Source organism: Globicephala melas, chromosome 2 (genome assembly GCF_963455315.2).
Source record: "Globicephala melas chromosome 2, mGloMel1.2, whole genome shotgun sequence".
NCBI lineage: Eukaryota > Metazoa > Chordata > Mammalia > Artiodactyla > Delphinidae > Globicephala > Globicephala melas.
This window is the reverse complement of record NC_083315.2, coordinates 3,071,054-3,098,709: the sequence shown is the minus strand read 5'-3', so window position 1 is coordinate 3,098,709 and position 27,656 is coordinate 3,071,054. Positions and strand designations below refer to the sequence as shown.

General features: G+C 40.6%; 1 protein-coding gene across 1 annotated transcript in view; it reads right to left on the bottom strand.

Moving 5' to 3' along the window:
• The window catches only part of ZEB1 (zinc finger E-box binding homeobox 1), a 194,756-nt gene that overhangs the window by 64,616 nt on the left and 102,484 nt on the right, over positions 1-27,656 (bottom strand). Inside the window, exon 2 of the mRNA XM_030832264.2 lies at positions 13,661-13,861. Within this exon, the coding sequence (XP_030688124.1) occupies positions 13,661-13,861 (201 nt within the window). The remainder of the gene's footprint in view (positions 1-13,660; positions 13,862-27,656) is intronic.

Sequence of the window (27,656 nt, the reverse complement as noted above, 5' to 3'; positions counted from 1 at the left end):
GATCAGAATTTCAGATGTTTTTATTTTAGAGAAGTTTTCACTGACTTGGCATTTTTGTAAACACGTACATTTCTACAGAGTTTAAAAAACTTCAACTAGAAAAATGGTTAAGTCGCTATTACTTGGGATCACTTTTTAAACTCAGCCATTTTAAAGCATTAAGAAATAGCCAATCTATTAAACAATATTTTATACTATTGGATTAGTTTCATATACTTTTTAAAAGCTAAAAAAATGAGGGGCCTATAAAACAGGTGTCCCAAAAGTTAAGAGTGTATACATTTAAGAACGTTTAACTGACACAAGCAGGAGAATTTTTGTCTGAACCACAAGAAACTCTTGTCAGATAAGTACAACATGTTGGAACACTGCCAGGTTACACTATCTTCCCTACAAAAAAATGTCAAGTTTATAGTATTTTAAAACAACAGGGCTTAAAGAACCTAGAAATTTCGTTTTTAGAAGTGAACATGTCCTAGTTAATTTAGTATCTACAAAGACACTGTTGTGTCTCTATAATCTAAGAACTTGCGATTTCACTCCCAGATAAGAAGAGATTCTTAAAGGCGCTTACTGCATGATTAACATCTCGATAGCATATATTTTCCAGTATATTTAGACCCTTGATTTGCACTCTGCTGCAGCTGTGTATCAGTTTCATGTGCTGGTCTCTGGCACAGCTAAATGGCACTGACTGCTTTCTTCTTTACTGCTCCCCCTTTTTCTTAAAAGTCTTTAAAGTAGCTGATTGGCGTAGATGGTGTGGCTCCTGTGGCTTTCCTTCCTTGTTTTTGTTGTTTGTTGTGTCACACTGGGTAGCAGTTTATTAACAGGATGCACCAAAAAAGGAAAGAACACAGACCAGCAGTGGAGCTGGGATCCTGAGAGAAACGGTGACCAGGCAGGGGGACTGTCTGCCTCTGGGAGCGAGCTCCACTGGCCGTAACTCACGTGTTCTGCTTCTGCTCCAGGATCAGGCTGGTTTGGTCAACCAGGTCCAATTCGACAGATAATTTTTCAAATTCAGCCACAAGGACCGCCTTGAGGAGCCATAAAACAGTTCAAGGGTAGAAGTGCTCTGGACCCGAGGTCTCATTACATGAACTTTCATCTGAAGGCATGATTAAGGGCCACAATGGTAGCCAACTGAATAAACCAGTAACCGTTACTAACCTGGAACGTCATGAAGTTAAATTAATTTATTTATTCTGAACCAGTATTCCAGCACAAAGTCTTGGTGGCCTTGCACTGCTGGGCAGTGTTGCAAACCTGCTGCGCCCCTTTTCACAGATGAAATTCTGAACTCCAGCAGTGGGAAAGGGTATCTTTACGTGGTGGAAGGCCAGAGTTATCCAGACTGGAGGTTTTCAGTGGCTTATACCGATTCTTCACTTTGGTCAAAACTATTTGTCAAAAGAACGGTTTTATGTTTATTGGTTTGTTCTACTTGGTCAGGCAAGATTGTTTTGAACATGGTGTGACACACATAAACCTTTATTTACTTATTTAATTAGCTAAGGTAAAGCCTAGAAATTAGCCCTTTATGTTGGTTTAGAAATACAGTTTATTTATGAAAGGAATGTATCTCCAAATTGAGGGATTTTTCTTCAGAGGAGTTTTAAGTAGTTTTCAGTGTCTCTTTAACATACGTTCTCTAAACAATGCATGTTGAACAATAATGGCTCAAATGAAAATAGTTATGTTCAGGTAGGAATTAACGTGTAATTCTCAATACCCTATGACTTGAGTATCAAATTTACCATGAGATTTGGTCAAACAGAACTTGAGGTAGCTTGTACACAATACAAATGAGAAAGTATTGATACGTACTCTGTCTCATTAATTTTTCCTACCCACACTCATGTTGTTTGCTTTGTCATCACACGTAATTGGAAAATCCAGAAGAGGATATTCTACTGCATGTAGTCATACGTTCACTCTTGCCTTTGCGCTTTCTTCCTTCCTGATGTCCCAGGATTTCTTTTCTATCACTTCCTTTCTGTTCAGAGAGCTGCTTTTAGCCATTCATTTAGCGTAGGTGTGCTGGGGACAAACCCTCTTCGTGTTTCTTCATTTGAAAGTGTCCTGATTTCTTCTGCATCCTTGAAGGATCTCTTTTCAGGATACAGAGCTCCAGGCCGACAATTCTTCTCTTCAGCAGCTGAGGTGCCCTGTTTCTGGCTGGCTCCATGGTTTCCTATGAGCAGTCTGTCACTTAAACTGTTTTCCCCTAAAGGTAAAGGCGTCTCCTCTCTCTACCTTCAGGATTCTTTCTTTGGCTTTAGTTTTCTGGAGTTAGCCTACGATGCATCTTGGCCTGGGTTTCTTTGGATTTATCCTGTTTGGGGTGTGGGTGCGTGTCTTTTGCCACATTTTGGAAAATTTCAGCCATTAATTCTCTGAATACTTTTTCAGGCCCTTCCTCGTACTTCTCTGGAATTCTGATGACAGGCACAGCAGATCCAAAGAATTCTGATGACAGGCACAGCAGATCCAAAGAAGTCGCTTAGGCTCTGTTCTTTTTGCAGTCTGTCTCCTTCTGTCGTTCACGCTGGACGACTCTCCTGTTCCAGCTGCAACCTCGCTGATTCTCCTCGCATCCTTCCATGCGGCTACAGAGTCTGCGTGCTGAGGTTCTGAGTTTCAGTTATTGTATTTTTCAGTTCTAAACTTTCCGCCTGGTGCTCCCTCGTACTTTGTTTCTTTGTGAAGACTGTATCTTTTAGCTTGAAGCATGCTCACAATTGGGAGTTGAAGCACTTTTATCACGTGACTGCCCACGTCAGATAATTCTAGCATCTTTGTCACCTCAGTGCTGGTGTCTGTTGATTGTCTTTTCTACTTCAGTTGAAACTTTCCTGGTTCTCAGTGTGACAAATGAGTTTTGAATGACACCTAGATATTCAGCTATTCTATAGGGAGACGGAGACCCAGGATCTCCCGTGGGGAGGCGGGCACGCTCCCATCCTGGGCCGTGGCGGGGGAGGTGCGGGCTCCTCCCTCAGCCTCTGTTCTGCACCTGGGGAGAGGCGCTGCTCTTTACGGCTGAGCGGGTGGGGTCCAGGCCCCGGCCAGGCTCTCCTGATCCCGCTCAGGCTGTGAAGGGCGAGGCGCCTCATCACCGCGCTCCGCTCCACGTGGCTTCCGCTGGCCCTGCGGGCGGGGGTGAACGCCTTCAGTCTCCACCAGGCTTCCTAGCACGAGCGGGTCACCACTGCGGGCGGTGGGATGGAAGGCCAGGCTCCCGCGTAGTTTCCACGGTTACTGCTGCTGAGTGGGGACCCAAGTCCCAGCTCCCTACTTGGTCTCTGACATCACCATGGGGGGAGGTTCCTTTCAGCGAGTGTGGAAGGCTGGGCTCCCCACTAGCCTCTGCTGGTGAGGGTGGGCAGTGGGGCTGCCGTCTTCCCGTGGCTGGACTAGAGCAGGTAGTGTCCACAAGCCGCCTGCTTACCAGGTGTTGAGGTTCTGATCCACGAGGGACACATGGCTGAGAGAGAGCCCAGGGGACTCACTGCTGGGTTGTTCCTCAGGACCTGAGGCAACGAGCCTGCCTTCTTCCCTCCACCTACCTTCCAGAGTCTTCTTGTTTACATGTAGTATCCACAGGTTTTGGCTGTACTTAGCAGAAGAAACAGGGAAAAGTATATCTATTCCATCTTACCAGAAGTCTCTATAGTTCTTTTTAAAACAGTTGATAAAGGATTAAGTGATTATCTTATTTTACTACTTCCTAGATGCCTTATACATGGGCCAGCCAAGAATACTCCTTAACCTCTATTCATATTTTATATAAGAAAAGTTTAAGAAAAGGAAGAAAGCAAAGTGCCACCCAGATGGAGCTTCCAGGTTGCTCAGATTTCAAAAGTAAATTTACAAAGAGCAGAAAGAATGTCACATAACCAAGGATGAATACAGGAGTTTAGACAACATAAGGTCCAAATAGTGTCAGGAAGATAAAAAATGGAGAAGAACTAAAGCTCTCAAAATGTTAAGGAAAGCAAGGAAGGGAAAAACATTTTCTTGAAACTGATGGTATAACTGATGAAGATTAAAAATAAAAGAAGGAAAACGTCTTACGTCTTAACTCATTCACTCACTTGCAGGAGATTTCTTAAGCATCTAATACGTACTAGGCGTTAATGGTCACAGACAGAGGTCAATATGATACAGTGTGTGGCCTCAGGAGTGTTTGGTGGAACAGAGTGGTCAGTCAGTCACAGCACGATGTGGGAGAGTGACAGACAGACGCAGCTTTGCTGACACTTACTGTGTCTGCGGGGGTCAGACAATGTTTCACAGAGGAGGAGACAGACAGGACAGAAGGACGCCCAGGAGAGGGGACAGGATACGGAAGCTTAGAGGAACGGGCTGGACACAGGGCGTGGTACCACTCCAAGCCTGGGAAGACGTGGTGGAGCTGGGCCGTACCGGCCCTGGTCTGTCATGTTGCAGAGTCTGGATTCAAATCCCACAGGCAGCCAGGAACTAAAAGAATTAGTTTTGATCTTCTCTTCCAGAAAGTATGAAGTTCAAGAAGCAAAAGAGAATCAAACTCATGATAGATACGTCACTGTACGGGAACTCTTGGTCTCCTGGCTCATACAAAATTATCTTCAGAAAATATAGAAGACTTTGAAGATAAATCACTGACCTGATCACTGGTTATGATCTGTGAGTAACAGTGGAGATTAGGAGATATGGACAAAGTCATTCAATTTGCATAGTCTACCTTTGACTTTCTTTTGTAAACTACAGATCAGAGATATTTAACTTCCATCCTGAGAATGTTTTCTAGAATAGATTATAAAGGTACTATGTTGTCTGCACTTAAGAAGAAAAAGAAAACATTGACCACTAGCATTTGGAATGGGTTCAAAGAAAAAAAGTCATATAAACTGGCCTCATATCCATTTTTTAAAGTATTACTAGGAGGCATGATCTCATATGATATTTATTTTTGAAGACATGGATGGATTAAAAAATGGTTGAATAAGTTTATTTAAAAAGTGGTGGTTTAGAGAGTGATGACAACAGAAGAAAGCTAGTGCCACTAGGTGTGTCGTTGGCCCTACTCATCACACTTCTGGATGACAGAGGGAAATGGACAGGACAAAAGACAGAATCAGACTCAAAAACAGATACAAGTGGGACTGGTTCCAACAAGATTACGAGTAATAAATGTGTCATAATCAGCTCCCTCCAAACCTAACTGTAAAATGGAAGAATCCATGGGATCATCTTAAACCCCTCTTCCTCTCACAATCCTGATATAATCCATCAATAAACCCTAGTGACTCTACTTTCGAAGTATAACCAGAATTTGGTACCCCTCACCACCTTTACTTCTACTGTCCTGGTTCAAGTCACTGCCCTGGAGTATTGTAATAACTCTGTGCCGGTCTTTGTGTCCCTACCCCTGACCTCTAGGGTTTATTCTCAATACAGCAGCCAGAGTGCTCCTTGTGAAATGAAAATCAAACCACACCACGTCTCCATTCAAATTCTTCTAATGTCTCCTCATTTTAACAAGAGTACGAGTGTGTCCAGTAGCTTCTAAGACCTCTCAGTGCTCTGGCATCTCACTGCCTCTCTGGCTTCATGTCTGCGGATCCCTCCCTCCCTCCCTCCCTCTGCCCATGAGCCTGCTGGCCAGGCTCCTCAGACGCCAGGTTAAAAATCACAGTGATTCCGGGACACAGACACACTACTAAATGTAAAATAGATAACTAATAAGGACCTGCTGTGTAGCACAGGGGACTGGGAGACTCTACTCAATACTCCATAATGGCCTATATGGGAAAAGAATTAAAAAAAAAAAAAAGAATGGACATATGTAGATGTATAACTGATTCACTTTGCCGCACACCCAAAAGTAACACAACATTGTAAATCAACTATACTCGAATAAAAAAAGACTTTACTACGTTATTCTCTGAAAAATCCCACACCCTCAGTCTAATTATGGAAAAATATCAAGACAAACCCAAATTGAAGGATGTTCTGCAAGTACCTGACCAGTACTCCTCAAACTGTCAGGTCACGAGAAACAAGGAAAGATGAGAAACCGTCACAGACTGGAGGAGACTAAGGAGACCAAACCAAATGCAATGTGTGCCCTGGACTGGACCCTGGAACAGGAGGACATGAGTGGGAAAACCCGTGAGATCCAAATAAAGTCTGGAGTGTAGGTAAAAGAAGATGGAGTCTTCTGACCCATGGACATGATACACTGCTCCATGCGCTGAGGTACTTGCTAATGCCTCTGATAAGGGCTTATAATTTGTTCGTGTGCTCTTCCACATCTATTTTCATTTTTTAACTCTTGCTGACGTATAAGGATGACTTTAAATTCAGTATATCATTTGTAGTCAGCAAATTTGTCAAATTCTCTTACTAGTACTAATAATTTATCTGTAGGTTCTTTTTTATATACACAGTTGTATTATCTGTAGATAGTGAGAGGTGTTCTTTCCTTCTTAACTGCGATCTTTCTGTGTCTGTTCTGTCTTACTGTGCTGGCAGCACCTCCAGAAGAAGGCTGAGGAGAGCGGTAAATGTCCTAATCACCAAGGAAATGTTCTCATCATTCTGTCATTAAGCATGATGTCTGTGATAGATTTTACATAGACATACTTCCTTCGATCAAGGAAGTACCTAATTCATTAGTTTTTATTATATCCATTCACAGGTACTGAGTTTTAATAAACACTTTTTTTCCGTGTCTGTTGAAGTGAATTTCGAGTGTTCTCCTTAAGTCTGGGTTAAAGTGGTATTTTTAAATTTTTATATTTGTAAAGATATTTTTTTGATGTGGACCATTCTTAAAGTCTTTATTGAGTTTGTTACAATATTGCTTCTGTTTTATATTTTTTGGTTTTTTGGCCACAAGCCATGTAGGATCTTAGCTCCCTGACCAGGGATGGAACCTGCACCCCCTGCATTGGAAGGTGAAGTCTTAACCACTGGACCACCAGGGAAGTCCCTAAATTGTTTTAAATGTTACTCTGACCTTGCATTTCATACACGTACATGCATGTATACTGTATCGCTAATATCTTGTTTGGGATTTCTGTGTCTGTGCTCTGAGCAAGTCTGTAACTTTCCTTTCTTATACTTATCTGGTTTGGTATCAAGATTAGCCTCATTTAAAGAGTTGGGGAATCTTCTCTCTTACACTAGTCTTTGGAAGCACTGTCTAAAATTCTAATTATTATCTCCTTGACTATTTAGAAGAATTTACCAGTGATGTCATTTGGGCCAGTTTTCTTTGTAGAGGAGGAAAAAATTTCTCTCTCTATATATACATACGTACACATATCAAATTATCATGTAGAAAAATTTACTGTTTTTTCTTTTGGTGTACAGTTCTATGAACTTTAACACATGTAGACTCATGTGACCACCACCACAAACAGGACGCGGAGCAGTCCCGTTATCCCCGACACCCCCTGGTGCCGTCTATCCCTTCATGGTCACACTTTCCCTTTAGCCCTGGGCAACTACTGATTTGTTACCCAGCATACAGTCTGTCTTTTTGAAAATGTAAGGTATGTGGACCCGAACAGTATACAACCTTTTGAGATTGGCTTCTCTCATTTAGCATAAGGCCTTTGGGATTCATCCAAGTTGTTGCTTGACCAGCAGCCTGTCCCTTCTCATCACTGAGCAGCATTCCATTTCACGGATGTACTACAGCTTCCTTACACTTTCACCTGTTGAAGGACAATGGGTTGCTTCCAATTTTTGGAACTTATGAATAGAGCTTCTAACATCAGTGTACAAGTTTTCCTAGGGAAAATACCCAGGAGTGGGATTGCTGGGTCATGTGCTAAGTGTATACTTAACTTTATAATAAACTGCCAAGCTGCTTCCCCGGGTGGCACAGCATTTGCAATCCTACGAGTCTCAGCTGCTCCATATCTTCACCACTCCTTTGTGGTCAGGTTATAGAACTATTCCTGTTTTCCAATTCTTCCTGAGCCAGTTTTGGCTAAGAATTTCTAATATCCTGTCCCACATTTCCCCTGTAAACTTGTTAATGTCTGTAGTATCTGTAGTTATGTCCACTCTTTCATTCTTGACTTTAGCTATTTATATTTTATTTTTTCCTTGATCAATCTCATCAAAGGTTTGTAAATATTAATGTTTTCGAAGAATAAAGTTTTGCGTATGTTGATTTTTTGTACTGTAGGTTTATTTTTTTTCAAAAAAAATTTTTTTTTGACATGGACCATTTTTAAAGTCTTTATTGAATTTGTTACAATATCGCTTCTGTTTTATGCTTTGGTTTTTTGGCCGCAAGGCATGTGGGATCCTTAGCTCCCCGAACCAGGGATCGAACCTGCACCCCCGGCATTGGAAGGCAAACTCTTAACCACTGAACTGCCAGGGAAGTCCCCTGTAGGTTTATTTTCAATTTTATATTACAGTTGATCCTTGAACAACATAGGTTTGAACTGCACAGGTCCACTTACACGCTGACATTTTTTCAGTAGTAAATACTACAATACTAAGCTATTTGCAGTGGACTGAATCCATGGATGAGGAACTGCACCAACGGGGGGGACCTGCATGCACTGAGGGACTGCAGGCATGGGGGGACAGTACACATGGCGGGGACCACACACGTGGTTGGGGGAGAACTGCAAGCACGGAGGGCTGACTAGGCTGCAAGGAGGGTCGGCACCCTGACCCTCACATTGTTCAAGAGTTAACTGTACTTATTTTGTTTTCTTTTCTTTTACTTTCAAACAACTCAGTTTGCTGTTCTTTTTCTAAGTTCTTAAGATAGATGCTTATTAGTTCATTAACTTTTAGCCAGAAACTTTCCTAAAATATGTACTTAAAGCTCTAAATTTTCCTCTAGAAACTGCTTTAACCACATCCTACAAATTCTGATATAGAATATTTTTACCATTCAGTTCAAAATATTTCCTCATTTTCATTATGATCTCTTTATTGATCCATGAACATACATTCAAGTGTATTCCTTAAAACTCCCAAACATAATATTCTATGTATCTTATTTCATAGCTTAATTGTATTGTGTTCAAGGAACATGCTCTGTATGATTTTATCCTTTGAAATTTGTTGAGATTTGCTTTATGACCCCGTATATGTTCAATTTTTACAAATATTCCAAATAGCTTGAAAAAATACTTATTTTGCAATTACTAAGTACACTGTCCATATATCTTTTCAAATCTTCCGTATCCTCATTGGTTTTGTGTGATTATTCCATCAATGACTAACCAAGGCATGTTAAATCCTCAGCAATGACTGTATATTTGTCTTTTTCTCTTTGTAGATTGTCTATTTTTTCTTCATATATTTTTGAGGCCTCGTTATTAGGTACAAACACATTTAAAATAATATCTGATCAGTGAATTTAATCTTTCGCCATTATAAAATGATCCTGTTATCCATAATAATGCTTCTAACCTTCAAGTCAACATCATCTGAAATAAATTTAGCTACACCCGTTTTTTTTGTGAGTATTTTCATGGGAAATACTTCTTTTTTTTTTTTTTTTTTGCCGTACGTGGGCCTCTCACTGTTGTGGCCTCTCCCGTTGCGGAGAACAGGCTCCGGACGCGCAGGCTCAGCAGCCATGGCTCACGGGCCCAGTCGCTCCACGGCATGTGGGATCTTCCCGGACCGGGGCACGAACCTGTGTCCCCTGCATCGGCAGGTGGACTCTCAACCACTGCGCCGCCAGGGAAACCCGGGAAATACTATTTGTTTATCTATCTTTACCATGTACTTGTCATTTTCTCTGTTCTTCTTACACCTCAGACCTCTAACAAGGATTTCTCTCTTCACGCCTAAATAAGGGTCTACTGAGAACACATTTTCTGTTTTCATTGCCTGAAAGTTGTCTGAAATCATCACCTCCTTTCTTAAAAGATATCTTGTGAAGTACAGAATTCTGTATTGGCGGGCATCTTTTCACTATGTTTGGCTTCCACTGTTTTTACAGAGAATTCAGCTGTCGGTCCAACTGCCACCCTCTCAAACATAATCTGAATTTGGGGGGTTACTTTTAAGAGTTTTATTTTTGTCTTGGATAATCTGTAATTTCACCATAATGTGACTGGGGATAGATTTATTTATCCTTCTTGAGATCCACCGAACTTCTTGAATCTGTGGTCCGGTGTCCTTCATCAAGACTGAAGAAAATCTAAGCCATTATCTCTTCAAATACTGCTGCTTCCCTGTTCTCTCTTCTCCTAGAATTAAGAGTAGAAGAAACTTCTATTCTATCCTTCATGTCTCTTATCAGGATTTTTCTATCTGTCTCTCTGAGTTACATTTAGTATAAATTTCCCCCTATATTCCAATTCATTAATTCTTTCTTCAGCTCTGTTTACTTTAATGTTAAACCTATCCTTTGAATTTGAATTTCTATTATTCTATTTTTTTAATTTTTAGAAGTTTTATTTGGTTCTTAAAATCTGTTGATTCTACTGTATTTTATTCTACCACAGCAGGTAATTTCAAGTTTGCATGTGTTTTCTTTAAACATGACAGTCATTTTATAATCTGTATCAGATAGTTAAAGTCCTTATGGGTCAGTTTCTGCTTCCTTTTGTTTCTGGTAGCTCTCACTCACACTGCTGTCCTCTTGCTGAATTATCTGGGAAACTTCTACAGTGCTACGATGAAGGTATGCTCCTCCAAAAGATCTGGCTTTGCTTCTGCTTGGTGTCTATGGGTAGGGCAGCAGGTCCACTTTGGACTCAATTATGGCTTGAACTTTATCAGGCTGCCCAGTGATGTGAATCTGAGCTATAAATCAATGCATGACAGCTTGTGGTTACTGTTTCTCAGAGACAATCCTCCATTCCCCCAATCCCTAGTCAAGGCAATTTTGTTTGCTAACTCCTGAGGATGGTAGGGGTGGTAGAGGGTTTGCTTTTAGTTCATCATAGTCAGGATGTAGTCCATACTAGGGGAGGATCTGCTACTAACTCTTTGGTGGTCCAAGGCTTTGTTTCTTCTCAGAGGCCTGAAAACCACATCTTAGGTTTACCCTTGTGAGGCAAATGTCCTCGAGGCCGAAGAGTCTTCTATGCTGTGCTCTGCTGACCTCTATGGCTTCCTGTATCCACTTAGATATATAATCTGTTAATGTCTTACTATCTAGTTAGCTCTTTAAATCTTTCAAGAAGATTTCTTTCTTTATTTAAAAATTTAATATCATTAGTTATTTTCAGTGAGAACGCTGGTCCAAATAATCTATCCGAATGTATTTTCAGAAACAGAACCTCTTCATTGATTTTTTCATCTTTCTTTTTACCTCTATCTCATTCTCTTGATCTCCCCCTTTTCCAGACAAATCATTTCCTTCTTGCTTCTGTATTAAGACTTCATATCAATGACACCAATGGATCAGTTCTGGCTACCAACAGTAAATACTTAAGCAACAGCTGCTCCCCAAATTTCTGAGCTCAGTATTACAATTTAACAGGTTATCAGCCCTGCTGTTAACCAACTGTGATAATGAATAAGCAAGTTAACTTCTCTGGGTTCTACTTTCCAGAAACCTGGGAGTTATGTCAGCCTTTCTTTCTCAATTACACAGAATTACATGGAATCAACCAAATTTAATATATTTTACCCCCTACGTTTCTGTCAAATCTCTCCCTTTTATTCCCATCCCAAGGCCCACTTCTTTAGTTCCAAAACTCTCATCACTGCCTGAACTATTAAGCCTCTTTACTGAGGACACTACCTCCTGCCTCTAGACACCCCTGTTCCCAGGATTCTTTTTCCATATTGCTACCAGACTTATTTCTAAAGTACATATCAGTGCTGTTATTCTCATAGCTTCCACGATAAAGTTCAAATTCCTTGACTTAGCACATGATGCCCTTCATAGTGTTTCCCTTGTTTACTTCTCTGAGCTCATTTTCTGCCAACCCCATTTGTTCAAATCTTTGTGGTTCCATGTATGTCGTGCCTTCTGCTGCAAAACCACCTCCTGTGCCTCTCCTCTGCCTGCTGAACCTCTGCTGGTCCTTTGTAACTCAAGCCCAGCACTGTTTCACTCGGAGATCCTTCTAGGACTTCTCCTCTCTCAGGTGTAGGTGTTCCTTCCTCGTGTTTCCACATAACTCTTAAATTTACACCTACATCGAACTATAATGACTTTGTGACTTACTTCCCTCTCCCACATTAAACTGTAAGCACTTTTCACACAGAGACAGTCTTACTCCAGTTTGCAATCCCATTCCTGCAGAGCTGCTGAATGGACAGATGAGTAACGCCATAAAACAAGGGGCTGATTACGTGATTCCAGAGGTCCTCTGTTAGCTATAAAACTTGTTAACTCCTGTCACCCTGTGCCTACTCTTTGGACTCTTATCTCAGCTTCCACATTTGGTCACCCAGATTCTTGGGCCTGCATACCTGACCCATTTCCCCTGACTGTCTAGCCTGAGTTTTGATATCCTGTTGAGATGACTTCCCTGCGTTTGAATCTTGCTGGGCAGCTTCTCTTTGCCTGACCTTGAACTTGGTCCCTTCACCTGCTCCTCTCTGCCTCGGTTGATGCCCCGAGCCTGACCCCCGATCCCTCTAATTCACAACAGCTGCCACGCCCACATCCTTCTCTTTTTATCCCACTGTTGCTTAAATTCTCACAAGACAGGCTAAATAGTTTACTGGGAAAAGTAGAAAGGAGACATTTTAGAGCTGGAAGAAAAAGCACCTTCATCTGACAGATGGGGAGGAAGGTTAGACACAATGCTCACTCACTGCAAGGGCACTAGTGGGGGCTCCTGGCTTTCACAGCTCCTTCCACTCAACCATGCTTTACTTTTGTAAAGGGTTCACTCGGGGAGAAATTTAAAGCAAGTGAAAGAACCATGAGAGAGAGACAGAGAGAGGGAGGGAGGGAGAGAGAGAGGGAGGGAGAGAGAGGGAGGGAGGGAGAGGGAGAGAGAGAGAGACAGAGAGAGAGAAAGAGAGAGAGACAGAAAAAAGGGAGAGAGAGGGAGGGAGGGAGGGAGGGAGATGCTTACAAACACTAACAATATTCCCATGATTTACCTGCATTTGGGATTTTTGCACACTGAATTACCTTATAATGTTACTATACCAAAATATACTTTGTTGGTAGATTCTTCATTTGAGGTCACAGTATGAAATTAAAGATAGGTTCAATTACGTCAACAGTATAGGGAAAGCTTGATTCTGGTTTTTGAAAAACTACCAAAATTCAATATATTATATGGATCAATATATTACATGCACGTTATGGTCAAAGTAACTTTCATCTCTCCTAATAAAATAGCAATGCATCATCAAGTTTAACACAATGAAGGTATTTTCAAATTGTCAATTAGGCCCATGCATTTCCTATTAATCCCACACTGACTTTAGAATGTACTTTTTGGTAAGTAGAAGGAGACGTTCTACTGATTAACAGCAAATAAGTTACAGTTCATTTCAAACTTTTCATCCAATTTATCGTTTCAGTTAATATATTTTTTAAAAGAAGACGGAAGAGATGTGGAACATATGTATATGTATAACTGATTCACTTTGTTATAAAGCAGAAACTAACACACCATTGTAAAGCAATTATACTCCAATAAAGATGTTTAAAAAAAAAATCCAGAGAATAGAACATTACCAGAAAAACTGAACTCACCATCGTCTTCCCAGCAGCTCTTCACGTCCCCTTCCCTTGCGCTGCTCCCAGGCAGCACTGCCTGGTCTGTCGGCAGGCCGTCTTCTGGGGCGCCACCTTCACAATCTGCCGCATCCGTGATACTTTCTTCTTCCACAATGTGGAGTTTGTCTTCATCGTCTGAATCTGAATTTGTTTCTACCACAGTATTATAGTTTGTAACTGTAATACAAACAAGAAACAAATAATCAAAACCAATTAGTACAAAAGCTGGTTTTCACACCTTAGTACAAAGAAATTTTAAGAAGTACTTAAAACATTGGTGTTCAGTAATAGGTTTAGACTGTAAAATGTAAGCAGCTAATTTCTTTGATAACATGCACGCACACAGCACTTCCTAGATACCAGGTGGACAAAAAGGCAAGTAACAGTAGCCACGCTTATTAAATGCTTAGCTACGCGCACGGGCGTTTTACGGAGAGTAACTCGCCAATTCTTCCAAAAACCTTTTAGCAGTCCCATGACCACAGGATCTACCTACCGCCTACTGCTTATATCCCTGTTCTACAGAAGCGGAAACCAAGGCACAGGGAAGGTAAGTATCTTGTCCAAGACCACACATCTAGGAAGTGGCAGGGTGGGGATTTGAACCCTAGGAGTCTGGTTCCATATTCTGTGTTCTTAACCACTACATCAAACATCTTCTCCAATCATAATGAGTTTATATGACATGACGCTGCTTATGTAGAACAAGGGCTTCAAATCTTTAAAGCATTGCAATTTAAGAAAAGAGTTCATCTCTCCTAATAAAATAGAAATGCATCATCAAGTTTAACACAATGAAGGTATTTTCAAATTGTCAGTTAGGCCCATGCATTTCCTATTAATTCCATACTGACTTTAGAAAGAATCAACCAATTTAACCAAATTTCCACATAATTAAGACATGATTTAAGTAATGTTTATACGTAAGTCCATCATTCTGAAGGAAAAAAGACCATGACATTTAGTTTTCAAACGGGCACCCTTTCCACATTTTTAATGAGCTTCAATAAACTTTAACACACCAGTATTATAAAGACATATAATAATTCTGAATAACTACAGCTCACAGAACCAAAACAACTTATATAGTACAGTCAATATTTCTTCTTTAGAGTCCTTGTAGTAGTCACTCTAATGCGATAAATTATTTAGAACCTCATGGGGTATGGTCACGGGAATACCTCTTTTCAACAATTAGCCGGGTGATTCTTACTTGCTAAGATAAGTGTGAGAGGAAGGGGGAAAAAGAAAGCTTTGTTTGCGTAGCTAAGCAACAATCACTTCCAGTTATTCTTTCCATTTCTTCCTTAAATTTTCCAAGCTTTCTTGAAAGAAGATAATCACCTAAACGCTTAAAACAACATGTGTGTGTATATATATATACACACACACACACATATATATATATACACACACACATACCCCTTCTCATACACACACACACACCCAAGAACACAAAAGAAGAAACACAATCAAAAGCATGGATGTGTATGTCAAGGTGAGAACTAATAACCACGTCTCCAAAACTGCTCTGACAGACCCTGGGAAAAGCCCTCTGTCCAAGAGAGTACTGGAGTTACTCTTTTGCCCACACTGGGAATTCTTCCATATCTGAAGAATAGTGTCAAGTATTGTTGTGTCTGTAATACTTCAGTGTGAATACAGTTTCCCAGATCTTGCCCCAAGAGCAAATAGTTTTCTCTCTAGTTTTAATGTAAAAGTAATACATGTAAAAAATTCAGACAATACAAAACATGTAAAATTAGTAAAATCCCCCTCTCGCAATTTTTCCTTCCTCAACTCACTCTTTCAAGGTAACAATAACAGCAAGGTTTATTAATTACTTTATGCACTAGGCAGGCATGATACTAAGCATTTTACATACCTTATCCTATTTAATTGTAACACAGACCTCACCTTATACACATACATATCATTTAATATCAATCCTATATATAAGTGTATGCGTGCATACTTAAAATACACACACATGGGATCACATTATACTGTTCTGCCACTTAGTTTTTTGCCACTTAATTACATATCCCGGAAGCTTTTCTATGTGAGCATCTGTGGAGCTTTCCCATTTTCCTCTGGATGGGTACAGAGCATTTCACTGTAACAGACAGAAACTAACCAATCACCTGTGGACAAAATTTAGTTTGTTTCCAGTGTTTAAGTATTGTCAATAACATCATAATAAATTTTCTTGTAAATGTATCTTTGGACATTCCTTAAATACATTTGTCAGATACATTAGTAGGGGTGGAATTGCTGAGTCAAAGGAAAACTTATTAAGTAGATATGGAAACACGGGGAATTCCTTGCACTCCAGCCACACCAGGAGCAATGTAAATTGTGAAACTGTGTGTGTGGGTAAACAGCGTGATTCTCAAAGGACAGTCTGCAGTTGGGAAAGGGTTTCCCACCGAACCTTTAACTGAGAGTAAGATAGAGGTGTGTGTGTGTTTGAATGAGGGAAAGGGTTTCCCACCGAACCTTTAACTGAGAGTAAGATACAGGTGTGTGTGTGTTTGAATGAGGGAAAGGGTTTCCCACCGAACCTTTAACTGAGAGTAAGATACAGGTGTGTGTGTGTGTTTGAATGAGGAAAAGGGTTTCCCACCGAACCTTTAACTGAGAGTAAGATACAGGTGTGTGTGTTTGAATGAGGGATCTTACCGGCAAATGATGCGCAATGCTATTAGCTTTATTTTTACTGTCAAGGGCTCCTTAGTAGTAGCCTACTGAATGACTTACTAAAGTCACTGAAAGTTGGGACAGTATATAAAGGCATTTCTATGCCACAAGCTAAACTTAGAACACAGCTAGTGTTTCCTCAGGGTTAATCGATTCTGTATTCCACTAGACCTGGATGCCACGGAAGGTTCGGCTCACTGCAAAGCTCTCATCGCGCTTGGACATTCACAGACAGCTGAAATTCCTACTATTTTCTGAAGGGAGGTTTCAGTGCTTCTTCAGTGTCTTGAGTTGACCATGGGTTTATATTGGTGCTATTCTTGCCTTTTAATGAAGTATACTCCAGTTTAGTTTTATCATTATCAATTTTGTTAGCTGTAGGTTTTTTTTTGTCAACCCTAGATATTTACATGCACACTTAAGAGTATTCTAGGCTTGAAAATTTTCCAAAAATTGGGCTTTAAGACATGTATGCATTATGGTTCAAATATTTACTCGCGTGCTTCATAGTTTTCATTGAGTTCTTTTTACTCTGAGCTGTTTTATTCTGTCTGAGTCAACTGTAGCCTGAAGTCCTCTGAGAACACCTGTCACCGTCCAGGACTCTAGCAAAACTCCCTCCTGTCCCCCAGTGCAAGCTGCCATTGTGGTATGGAAGATTATAAGCCAAATGACCAAAACACAGAGACGGCAATATATTTTACTATTATCTTGTGAATTTTCCTAGAGGATGTTTTGAAGAAGTGGTATAAAACTTGAAAAATCCAGAAGAGCAATACATTTTGCTGGCTAAGATGGAAAAAAGACCGATAACTATTTTTCCAAGACTTCACACTGTCTTCTGCTTCAAAGTCACTTAGTGGAGAGAAAAAGTTGTGCAAAAGTAGTGCAAAACACTTACATTAATTATCGTAACTCAGATAACAGGCAAGCCTCCCCGTGTGTCTGGATCTATCCTGTGGTGGATCTACAGAGCTAATCTCAAAAGTACAGCCCCAGCACTAAAAAGCAAAGAGAATAATACAGGACCTTTATCAATTCTGATAGCCAATGAGAGTGTCAGTGATCTCAACTGTGCCCATCTATCTCCGTATCTCTACACTGTTGCACCCTTTGGCTAAAAAAGTAACATCTAAAGAGAGGAATATTATTAACCATCACAGGTGATCATCACCTCTTGCTTCTGAGTTTTCACTGAAATAACATTTTAAGAAAGAAAAGACAAAGGAACAGAAAAGGTAAACAGCTTTTTAAAATCTTTAAATATAATTTATAATACACAATACGAATTTAAATTTCAATAAAAATAGTAACATTTTCAATGCATTCTAGAATGGGACAAGGACACGCTGACTCTCGGTGGTGATTCCTGTTCGTGCCATTTGCTACCATCAACGCCAGGTGTAACAGCGTCTCCCGCACAAGGCGGCTGGGAGGAGCTACTGACTTAGAAACGCGCTGTGCTTATTAGAGCAGCACCTCGTAGGCAGTAAAGACTGCAGAAGTGCCTGCTGTTACCATCAGCAGCAGCAACATCTCACTGAAGCTTACAACAGTTCCTAACAAGTAGGTACTATTACAGCTTCCTTTCATAGACAAGAAAAGTAGCTGAGTAACGTGTCTGAGGTTATGTAGCTACTAAGTTGAAAAGCTGGACTCCAAACCTGGTCTGCCTGATTCCACAACCCATACACTTTTACTGCTACATACAAAGCCTGCTGACAGAAGATGGTTGCACTAATCATAAATATTTTTAAACTTGTATTTTTGTGTCTAGCCTATTCTGGGGCCCTGTAATCCCAAACTTAACAATTTGGCACTAAAAACATTTGCAAATGACTAAAGAATTTTAACCATTAGACTCTCAAAATAATATAACAAACAGTATATACCACGGGGTAATATCATCATTATAATCAATAAACTTTAAAAGACTAGCACATAGCGTATTATTTCTAGTACTGATTGCACGTAGCACCACATCAACTGTGCTAAACTCCTACGTACCTGTTTCTTAAGTAATGTACAATAATACAAGAACTAGCTAAATTAGACGAAGACAGTTCAAGAAGAGAGCAATACAATCTCAACTTCCATCACGAAGATATCTGAAGGCTTTAAAAATAGAGACCCCACCAGACACTGTCTACAGTTGCTCTGAACAGCAGGTTGGGTTCCTGCACGTTAAGCGGGAGACTAGGGGTGGGTAGGGGAGTGGGCGGTGGTCAGGTCTGACACAGGTTTTCGGTTCCTGTCCGGTGACAGCGGTGGCATGTGTCGGTTAAAGCCACAGGTAAGGCCACGTTTCGACATATTTTTGGATGTACAAAGGTGTTTTTCCTTCCAGAGGAGGGGTATTTCATGCTTAACTATGTCCCACTCATTCCTACCTAACCCCCAACACACACTCATCCGCACGGCAGAAAAGAGAGATAAAATCTCTCTTAGAAAAAGACCTAAGACTGGTCCTTAAAAACTAACAGACTCCTTCTAACAAACTCTTCCATATACATCAGTCTAACCTACTGGTATAATTTAAGAAAGACCTAGAAAAAGAGGTACACTGCACGTCTGCTCAAGATCATAGCTGGACTGGGGAGCAGAATATTTTACACGTGTCTGCACTAGGCTGAGAACAATGTGACTTAGGCGTGAGTGCATGAAACGTGGAGAGAAAGGCGGAGACCAGCACAGGTGCTTCCATTACCCCTCGACATCACTGGGACGGAAATGATGTCACGTCACGTATTTTTCTTGTCCTGAGCAGAGTCCCTGGCACACTCACTGCCTTCCACACGGTAGGTACAGAATTATTTGCTGAACTGAATCTGAGGCCACACTTTTCTTCTCAGTGAAGTCAGTGAGTATATTTAAGTGTTACTGATAATTCAGGAAAATGAAGACAAAGCTGCAGTGACAACCATATAAAGAAACTTGTAAATTAACACATGAAATAGAAAGGAGAGGTTATTTGACAATTCATAAGGTTATAGAAAACTTCTGCAAATACTACTCCAAGAGAGAGGAGCTCACGCTGTCCATAAACACTACGCTCAGTCTACACCGTCAGTATTTGTTAATCTGGCTTTTGACCTGATTTACAGATAAGATTAACTTACTATCTATATTATTTACTGCATAAAGTTATGATATAATATGCATATTTAATATCACATACAAGTAATCCAGTAAATAATGTACAATGTGTATATTATCTAATTTTATATTTAAGTCCCTTAAAAATAGGCATCACAGTGACTGTAGAGCGCTCCAAGCCCTATGAACATGTGAGGTTTTAATAAACACTAATGGTTCAGCCAGTTTTGCGGGAAGTTATTTCAATTCCTCTCTAGGTAAAATCTTTCTTAACTTAGGGTATCTAATGAACAATAATCATCGACTCTTTTTACATTTTCAAAATAATTTGAAAAACATAACTTCAGTGAAAGTCAATGATTCTGAAGTTGACCCCATGCAAAAGGGCTGGTGGTTTTCAATGCCTCCAGATACCAGCTATTAATAGACTGAAAGCTGACTTGTCTTCTCCCCTCTCTCATCACACAAAAAATACTAGGTTTCCATGGGATCCGTCTTTGGTCCTCTCTCCATCCTTAATCTGGCCCTTCCCCCATTCTCCACGGGTCCGCTGTCTATGGCCCCCAACAAGAGCCAGCCCAAGTGACCTTCCCCTTGTCCTGCCGTATCAAAACTCCCACTCATCCAGGGAGCTATTGCAGCCAGTGTTAGTACAATTCACAAAAAGGTTGGTGGAACAGTTAAACAGCAAAGTTCTCAGCAGATTAAAGTAAATTCAGTCTCACGAACAGGTGAGGAAAATATATGGACTAAAATAACTCACACTAAATTATTAATAACTAATATTTCCTTCATAGGTTAATTCTACATTTATAAAAGGATGCTTTTTAATTTACATTACTTGTTACCTCTGGAACACAGGCAGTATGACAAAATGCAAATAAAGTGTGAAAAAGAAATTAAAAATATAAACATGGAAATTATTGAGTCAAAAAGTAGAGAAGCCATATAATTGATAAATCAATCCAAAAGCCAGATCTTTGAAGTATCAGTAAAATAGACAAGTCACTAGCCCACTTAACACTAGAAAAAAATCGAGAGGCACAAATATTCGATATTAAAATGCAAATAGAGAAGTAACTCCAACTAAAAGTAATTTAAGCTACTTCCTGTATAAATATTTTGCACAAATCTAAGCAGGTAAATGTGTAAACATGGATGAAGTAACTTTTCTGGACACTGTAAATGCTTATAGCTACATCTGATAGAATTTATAAAATTATGGAAGAGAGACCAATGGTAGACAGACCATAGAATAAATTTAGGAAGTTATCAAATAGTTAACCAAAAAGTGCCAGATAAGTTTTCCCAGGTGAACTTCAGATCTTCAAAGGACTGATAATTCTGTTGCCTTTTAAAAAGACAGAGGAAAATGCAAAGAGTCCAAATTCTTTCTATGAAGCCGCATAGTAACAGTCAACTAGAATCTGAGGAACAGGGACTCCCCTGGTGGCACAGCGGTTAAGACTCCGCCTGCCAATGCAGGGGACACGGGTTCGAGCCCTGGTTCAGGAAGATTCCACATGCCGTGGAGCAACCAAGCCCTGTGCCACAACTACTGAACCTGAGCTCTAGAGCCCATGAGCCACAACTACTGAAGCCCGTGCACCTAGAGCCTGTTGCACCCTATGCAACAAGAGAAGCCACCGCAATGAGAAGCCCGCGCACCTCAACAAAGCAGCCCCCGCTCGCCACAACTAGAGAAAGCCCACGCGCAGCAACGAAGACCCAACGCGGCAATCAATCAATGAATGTCTGAGGACGAGTACACACATGCCCACTCATAAAATCAGTCTCACTGGTAATCACTGATGTAAAAACTCCAAATAAAATATACTCAACATTAAGAAATATATGAGAGTTCACTACATTAACACAGTAAAGGAGACAATATGACTTGTATAGAAACCGAAACGCTTTTGAAAAAAATCACTATTCCTTGCTGATAAATGCTTTCTCATAAAAATAAAACTGAAGTCAGTATCATGATAAACTATTATGTATTGGAGGCAATTTTAAGATAAAGATGTTTAATGTCATTAGAAGTTAGCAGTATTCTAAAAGAACAAGCTGATTTTTTAAAAGAACAAAAGAAAAAGCACAAATACTGGAAAAAATAAAGCAAAATTATTATTTACAGGTGATATGTTTCTGGAGAATGCAAGAAAAAAATCATTAAAAAACTATTAGTAATTAGAAAAATTGGTAAATGACTAATTATGAATTTAACAGAAAAAAATCAATAGCTTTCCAATAAACCAACAATAACCTGCTAAAGACATAGGAAAATAAAAATTCTATTAATAATAGCTACTCAAAGGATAACACATGAAGGAAAAAAAGAAGCCTGGAGGACAGTGGGGAGCTTGCACACCCCCACTGCGTGTGGAAAGATATGGATGAATGAAGACATCCCTCTTGGGGGTGGAATGATTTCATATTGTAAAGATTCAATTCTACCTAAAATAATCTACAAACTCAATGTAATTCTGGTCCAAATACTAACATGATACTTTAGATTCTAAATCTAGATGATTTAGACCAAATGATTCTAAAGTTTACAAGGAGAGCTAGGAGCTCAGTCTCTGGAGCCAGACTGCTTGGTTCAAATCACAGCTTCCCCACTTACTGGCCATGTTACTCAACCTTCTCATGCCTCGGTTTTCTCATCTCTAAGATGGGAATGATAACAGTATGTCCCTAACAGGGTTGGCATAATGATAAAAATAATTATATATGCAAAAAACTTAATGTATTGCATATGAGTGCTCAATACATGATGTTAGTAGTATTATTTTCTGGGAAAATAAACACAAAAATATTCAGGGAAATTCAGAAAACTAATAGTAACGGTGGTGGTAGAAGAACATGGACTAGCCATACCAGATAGGGAAAGCATCTCAAAGCTATAGAATGGAAAGACATTTTTACAGGCACAGGGACAGGCAAACGATCAATGCACTTGCATAGAATCCAGAAACAGACCCCCAAACATATGGCAGTCTTGCTAATCAGACTCCCACCTCACAACTTTAACCAAAATGAAATCTGCATGAATCAAAGATTTTAATTAACACTAATGAAACCACAGATACAACAGAAAAAAGCACAAGCAAGTCCTTCTACAGACTTGGAATAAGGAAGGCTGTTACAAACACGACGTGAAACCCATGATTATATATAGAAAAAATTCAAGTCGAAAGACAAATGACAAACTGAAAAATATCTGCAATGCATGTTATCAAAGGCTGACTTCTTTATTATACAAAGAATTCTTAAATGTCCATGAGAAAAAAGATGAACCACCCAATAAGAATATGCAAAGGTAATTCACACACACAGCAATATGAATGGCCAATAAGCATGTAAAAAAGACATTCAACCTTGCCAATTAAAAACATACCTACTTTAATCCTACATTGTTATAATATCATTACTTCTTACACACACCTTTAACTCTCCTGCCTTTCTCCGACTTCAAAGCCCCTATTCTGATTAAATCTCACTTTTCCAGACTATACCTCAGTCCCTGTTCCCTGCAAAGCCTCCTGAAAACACTGCCTACACTTGCCTCCAACGTTTCTTCCAATTTGCTCTTATCTTGTGGCTGTGAAGGATGTTTACATTGCTAAATCCATCGACAATCGTCAGGCCTCATGTTACACGACCTCCTAGCAGCATCTGACATCATCCATCACTCTATCCTTGTCAAAGCCCTCTCTTCTTTTTTTTCTTTTTCTTCTTATTTAATTAGTTTATTTTTATTTAAGAAAATGACCAATCCCAGAGCCTATATACAATAAGGAAGTAACGTGATCTATGGACATAACATGAACAGCTTGCATTTATGTAGCTTTGACTCTCCTGGTTTTCCTCCTAACCCCTTGCTGCTTTTCTGTTTCTTTCCTCCACCTCCGGGCCTCCATCTGTCTCACGGCCCCAAACCTGCTTCATATCCGAGTCCCGTTTCTCCTCGGAACTCCGGACCTGGGCGTCCACTGCCTACCTGACGCCTCCACCTGGGTGACCAAGATGCAAACCTGCTGTGTCCCAAAGCCGACCCCTGGGCCTCTTCCAGTCCCCTCACTTCAGTAAATGGCAATTCTGTTCTTCCAGTTGCTCAGGCCAAAAATCTTGGTGTCAGTTTTGACTCCCTATTTTCTCTTATATTCCACGTCTAACCTAGAGGGGATGTATCTTAAAACCCATTTGGCATCTGACCAGTTTCTGCACCCCCCTGCCCCCCCGAATATCGTTAACGGGCTCCTCTCAGGCCTTCTTACTGCTTCCTTTGCTTCCCTACGGTCAGTTCTTGGGATGGCAGCCAAGCAACCCTTCCACCACATCAGGGGGACCCTGTCACCCTTCTCCCAACTCAGCCAGTGGGTTCCCACCTCATCCACTGCAATCCATAGGCCCTTCGGGAGAGGTGCCCGCCGCTGCCGCCGCCTGGACTCCACGTGCGCCCTTGCGCCCGCTCCCTGCCCTCCGGATGCTCTGGCCAAGGCTTCTGCAGACTGCCCTAATTACAGTTACAGACCTCCTGCACCGCGAGAGCACGCCCCGCTCCTGCGACTTCTCTCTTTTTCAAGTACTTACTGCCCACTGCCGTAATACTTTACTAGTTTTTAATTGTCTCCTCTCACTAGAATGTAAAATGCACACGGGCAAGATTCTTTGGTTTGCTCACTGCTGTGCCCCCATGCATGTGCGATACTGCCCATCAGTACTAACTGTTCATTAACTCACGGTACACGCAGGGGTTGAGGAAACAGATACACGCTTTCACGTTGTTGTGTCAATTGGGCAGTGTTTTCCAAAATTTAAAACGTTTACCTGCTGATCCAGCAATTTCTTGGAATTTACCCTTTAAATGAACTTACACAGGTGTGCACATACGTATACATACGTTTCTCTGCAAACTTGTTTTTAATTACAAAAAACCTGAATAGCCACCCGAGGTATATCCATTTGTACTAATATAGAGGAGTCCTCCAAAACAGTCTGATCCCATTCCGGTAGAAAATACACAGAGTACATATACATGCACCTAAATAATGCACGACACTGCCTAGAAGGACACACACATGAAGCAATGGAGGAAGAAAGAGCGACCTGTTTTTTTTCTATTTTATTCCTTCTATAAGACTGTTTAAATGTTTGTATTACTTAAACTTTTTTTTTTTTTTTTTGGCTGTGTTGGGTCTTTGTTGCTGCACGCGGGCTTTCTCTAGTTGCGGCGAGCGGGGGCTACTCTTTGTTGCGGTGCGTGGGCTTCTCACTGCGGTGGCATCTCGTTGTGGAGCACGGGCTTCAGTAGTTGTGGCATGAGGGCTCAGTAGTTGTGGCACACGGGCTCAGTTGCTCCGCAGCATGTGGGATCTTCGGGGACCAGGGCTCGAACCCGTGTCCCCTGCATTGGCAGGCAGATTCTTAACCACTGTGCCACCAGGGAAGCCCTACTTAAATTTTTTTTTTAAAGATACAAGTTTTAAATGTGCAGGGAGAAAGTCTGAAATAATATAAGCATACTGTTGCTAGTGGTGAACATCAGAAAACTGAACTGGGGGGCTTCCCTGGTGGCGCAGTGGTTGAGAATCTGCCTGCCAATGCAGGGGACACGGGTTCGAGCCCTGGTCTGGGAAGGTCCCACATGCCACGGGGCAACTAGGCCTGTGAGCCACAACTACTGAGCCTGTGCGTCTGGAGCCTGTGCTCCGCAACAAGAGAGGAAGTGACAGTGAAAGGCCCGCGCACCACGATGAAGAGTGGCCCCCGCTTGCCACAACTAGAGAAAGCCCTCACATAGAAACGAAGACCCAACACAGCCACAAAAAACAAAAAAAACCCAAAAAAACAAAAAAAAAGAAAACTGAACTGGGATCAGGGGAAACGTTTTCTTAATATTTCTGTTACTTGAATTTTAATAACAGTAGATAGGAGGGTATGATTAGAAACAACATGAAGTGAAATCTTAAAAATAAAGGTTAAAAATAATATTTAGGAAGAAAACAAATAAGTTGTAAATATACATCCTGTAGGTTTTGAAATAAAACAACTTAAGTTCTTATTAGAAAATAACAGCTCTATTTGTCTTACATATGTGAAAGACGGCTGCCTGCTTTACAGTAAGAATAACATTCACCTTTTCTATCCATAGCTACCTAAAAGTGTGACATCACGCAAAACGAAAAAGGAAAGTGACGCTTGCAGAGAGACGTAAGTGACCACCCAGGCCTGTGCCTCCTGACCTTCCCGCCGGTGCCGGTGCCGAGGGCAGCTGCTCTCGTACTCCGCAGGCGCCCAGGGAGGCCTGTGGAGAGCACTCGCTTCGCCTTGTCAAAGGCAACTAATACTCCCAAAGCACAGGTTACAGCAACACACACACCCATCCACACAATCATATGTTAGTAGCTTCTACTGCAGGAGTTGGCATGATTCTAAGTTTTCCTCGATTTACAAAAAAGTTTTAAGACATATCTTGTCATTTACCAATCCCAGAAGGCACTTCTTCCCTGACTGGTTTTGAGACTCACCGACTTGTGGTTGAACTGGTTATGAAAAATAAGATGAAGGCAGAGGACGAGAATTTTATTCTAAATCTTTTCATGTGAGTTTTTCACGTTCCCTTCAACTAGTATACAGTGTGTTTAACTGAAAACTCCTGGCCGTGTGCTGGACACCACTGCTCACAGCTGGAAAGGAAGTCAGGAGAAATGGAACGAAACAGATTGTAACCCCAAGGATGGGTGGTCCCTTGCTTCCAGGGGGGGCAGCACACAGTAATCAAGCAGGGCTCAAGGCACCACTGGGGGACCTCGTCTTTGAAGCATTCCTGAGGGCACTGCACGTACTCATTCCCCAAGTCTAGCCTCATAAAGGAGCTCTCTTCACTTCGTTATGGACTCATCACAGAAGAACAAGAATCACAGCAGTAAGATCTGAACTGGAATTTATTCTTAATGAAGCATTAAAAACAATTTAATAGGTAACTAGATATTAGTTTTACTGAGATCTTCTAAACATTACATGTTACAAGCTTGTGAGTTATCAAAGTAGAATGAAGACTTTAGTTCTGACCTAAGTGCTCCAGAAGGTGGGAGGATGAAGACATATGTGGTCTACAGTCTCTGCTTCCGAGATGCATGCAATACTCACAAAATATGAATGATATATGTTGAATATTATGATGAGAATGTGACAGTAAATAAATGCTAAGAGTGACGTAGAAAATAAATACTATAGGATTCCCTACCTCATTGTGTCTAATCTTTTACACCTTGTTAATATGCTACAGAAATAAAATTTTGAATACTTTGGGTTTTTAATTTGAAATACATTGTCGAGAAGTTGAATGTATTTGAACTTTGTACTAAAGAATTTCTAGTATTTTCCTGTACCTGATTTATCTGAGAAGCAGTTGGAATGGTAACCATCTTCGGACAGAACCTATTCAGAAAATAAACAATATCCAGTAAACAAGATCACGTGAACTCACCACACCTAAGTTTTCATATAAACTTTATCTTAGCGAGTAAATGGCCTTCGTGGTGAAAGAAGTGGAGAATCTTGGAAAAACACACATCAATGGAAACTTTAATATCATAGACAGAAACAGACAGAGAAAGGAGTATTTTAAAAGTATTTAAAAAGACATTATGACCTACTGAATTTCTACTACTGGTGAAAAGGAAAGTTAAACTAATCAATGCCACTTACATAGTTTTGCACCCTGCCCCAAGAAGTACTAAGTATTCTATTTTTTAATTATTTATTTATTTTTTTAACATCTTTACTGGAGTATAATTGCTTTACAATGGTGTGTTAGTTTCTGCTGTATAACAAAGTGAATCAGTTATACATATACATATGTTCCCATATCTCTTCCCTCTTGCGCCTCCCTCCCACCCTCCCTATCCCACCCCTCTAGGTGGTCACAGAGCACCGAGCTGATCTCCCTGTGCTACGCAGCTGCTTCCCACTAGCTATCTATTTTACAGTGTTTTATAAGCACTGAATCAGTTAATCCTTACAAGAGCCACATGAAGAGCTACTAATATTCTTATTTTATAGATAAGGAAACTGAGACTTAGGTTATGGAACCGCCAAAGGAGACCAGTTACACTGGAGCCAGGACCCCAACCCAAGCCCACGTGGCTCCCGAGGTCCTGCCTGA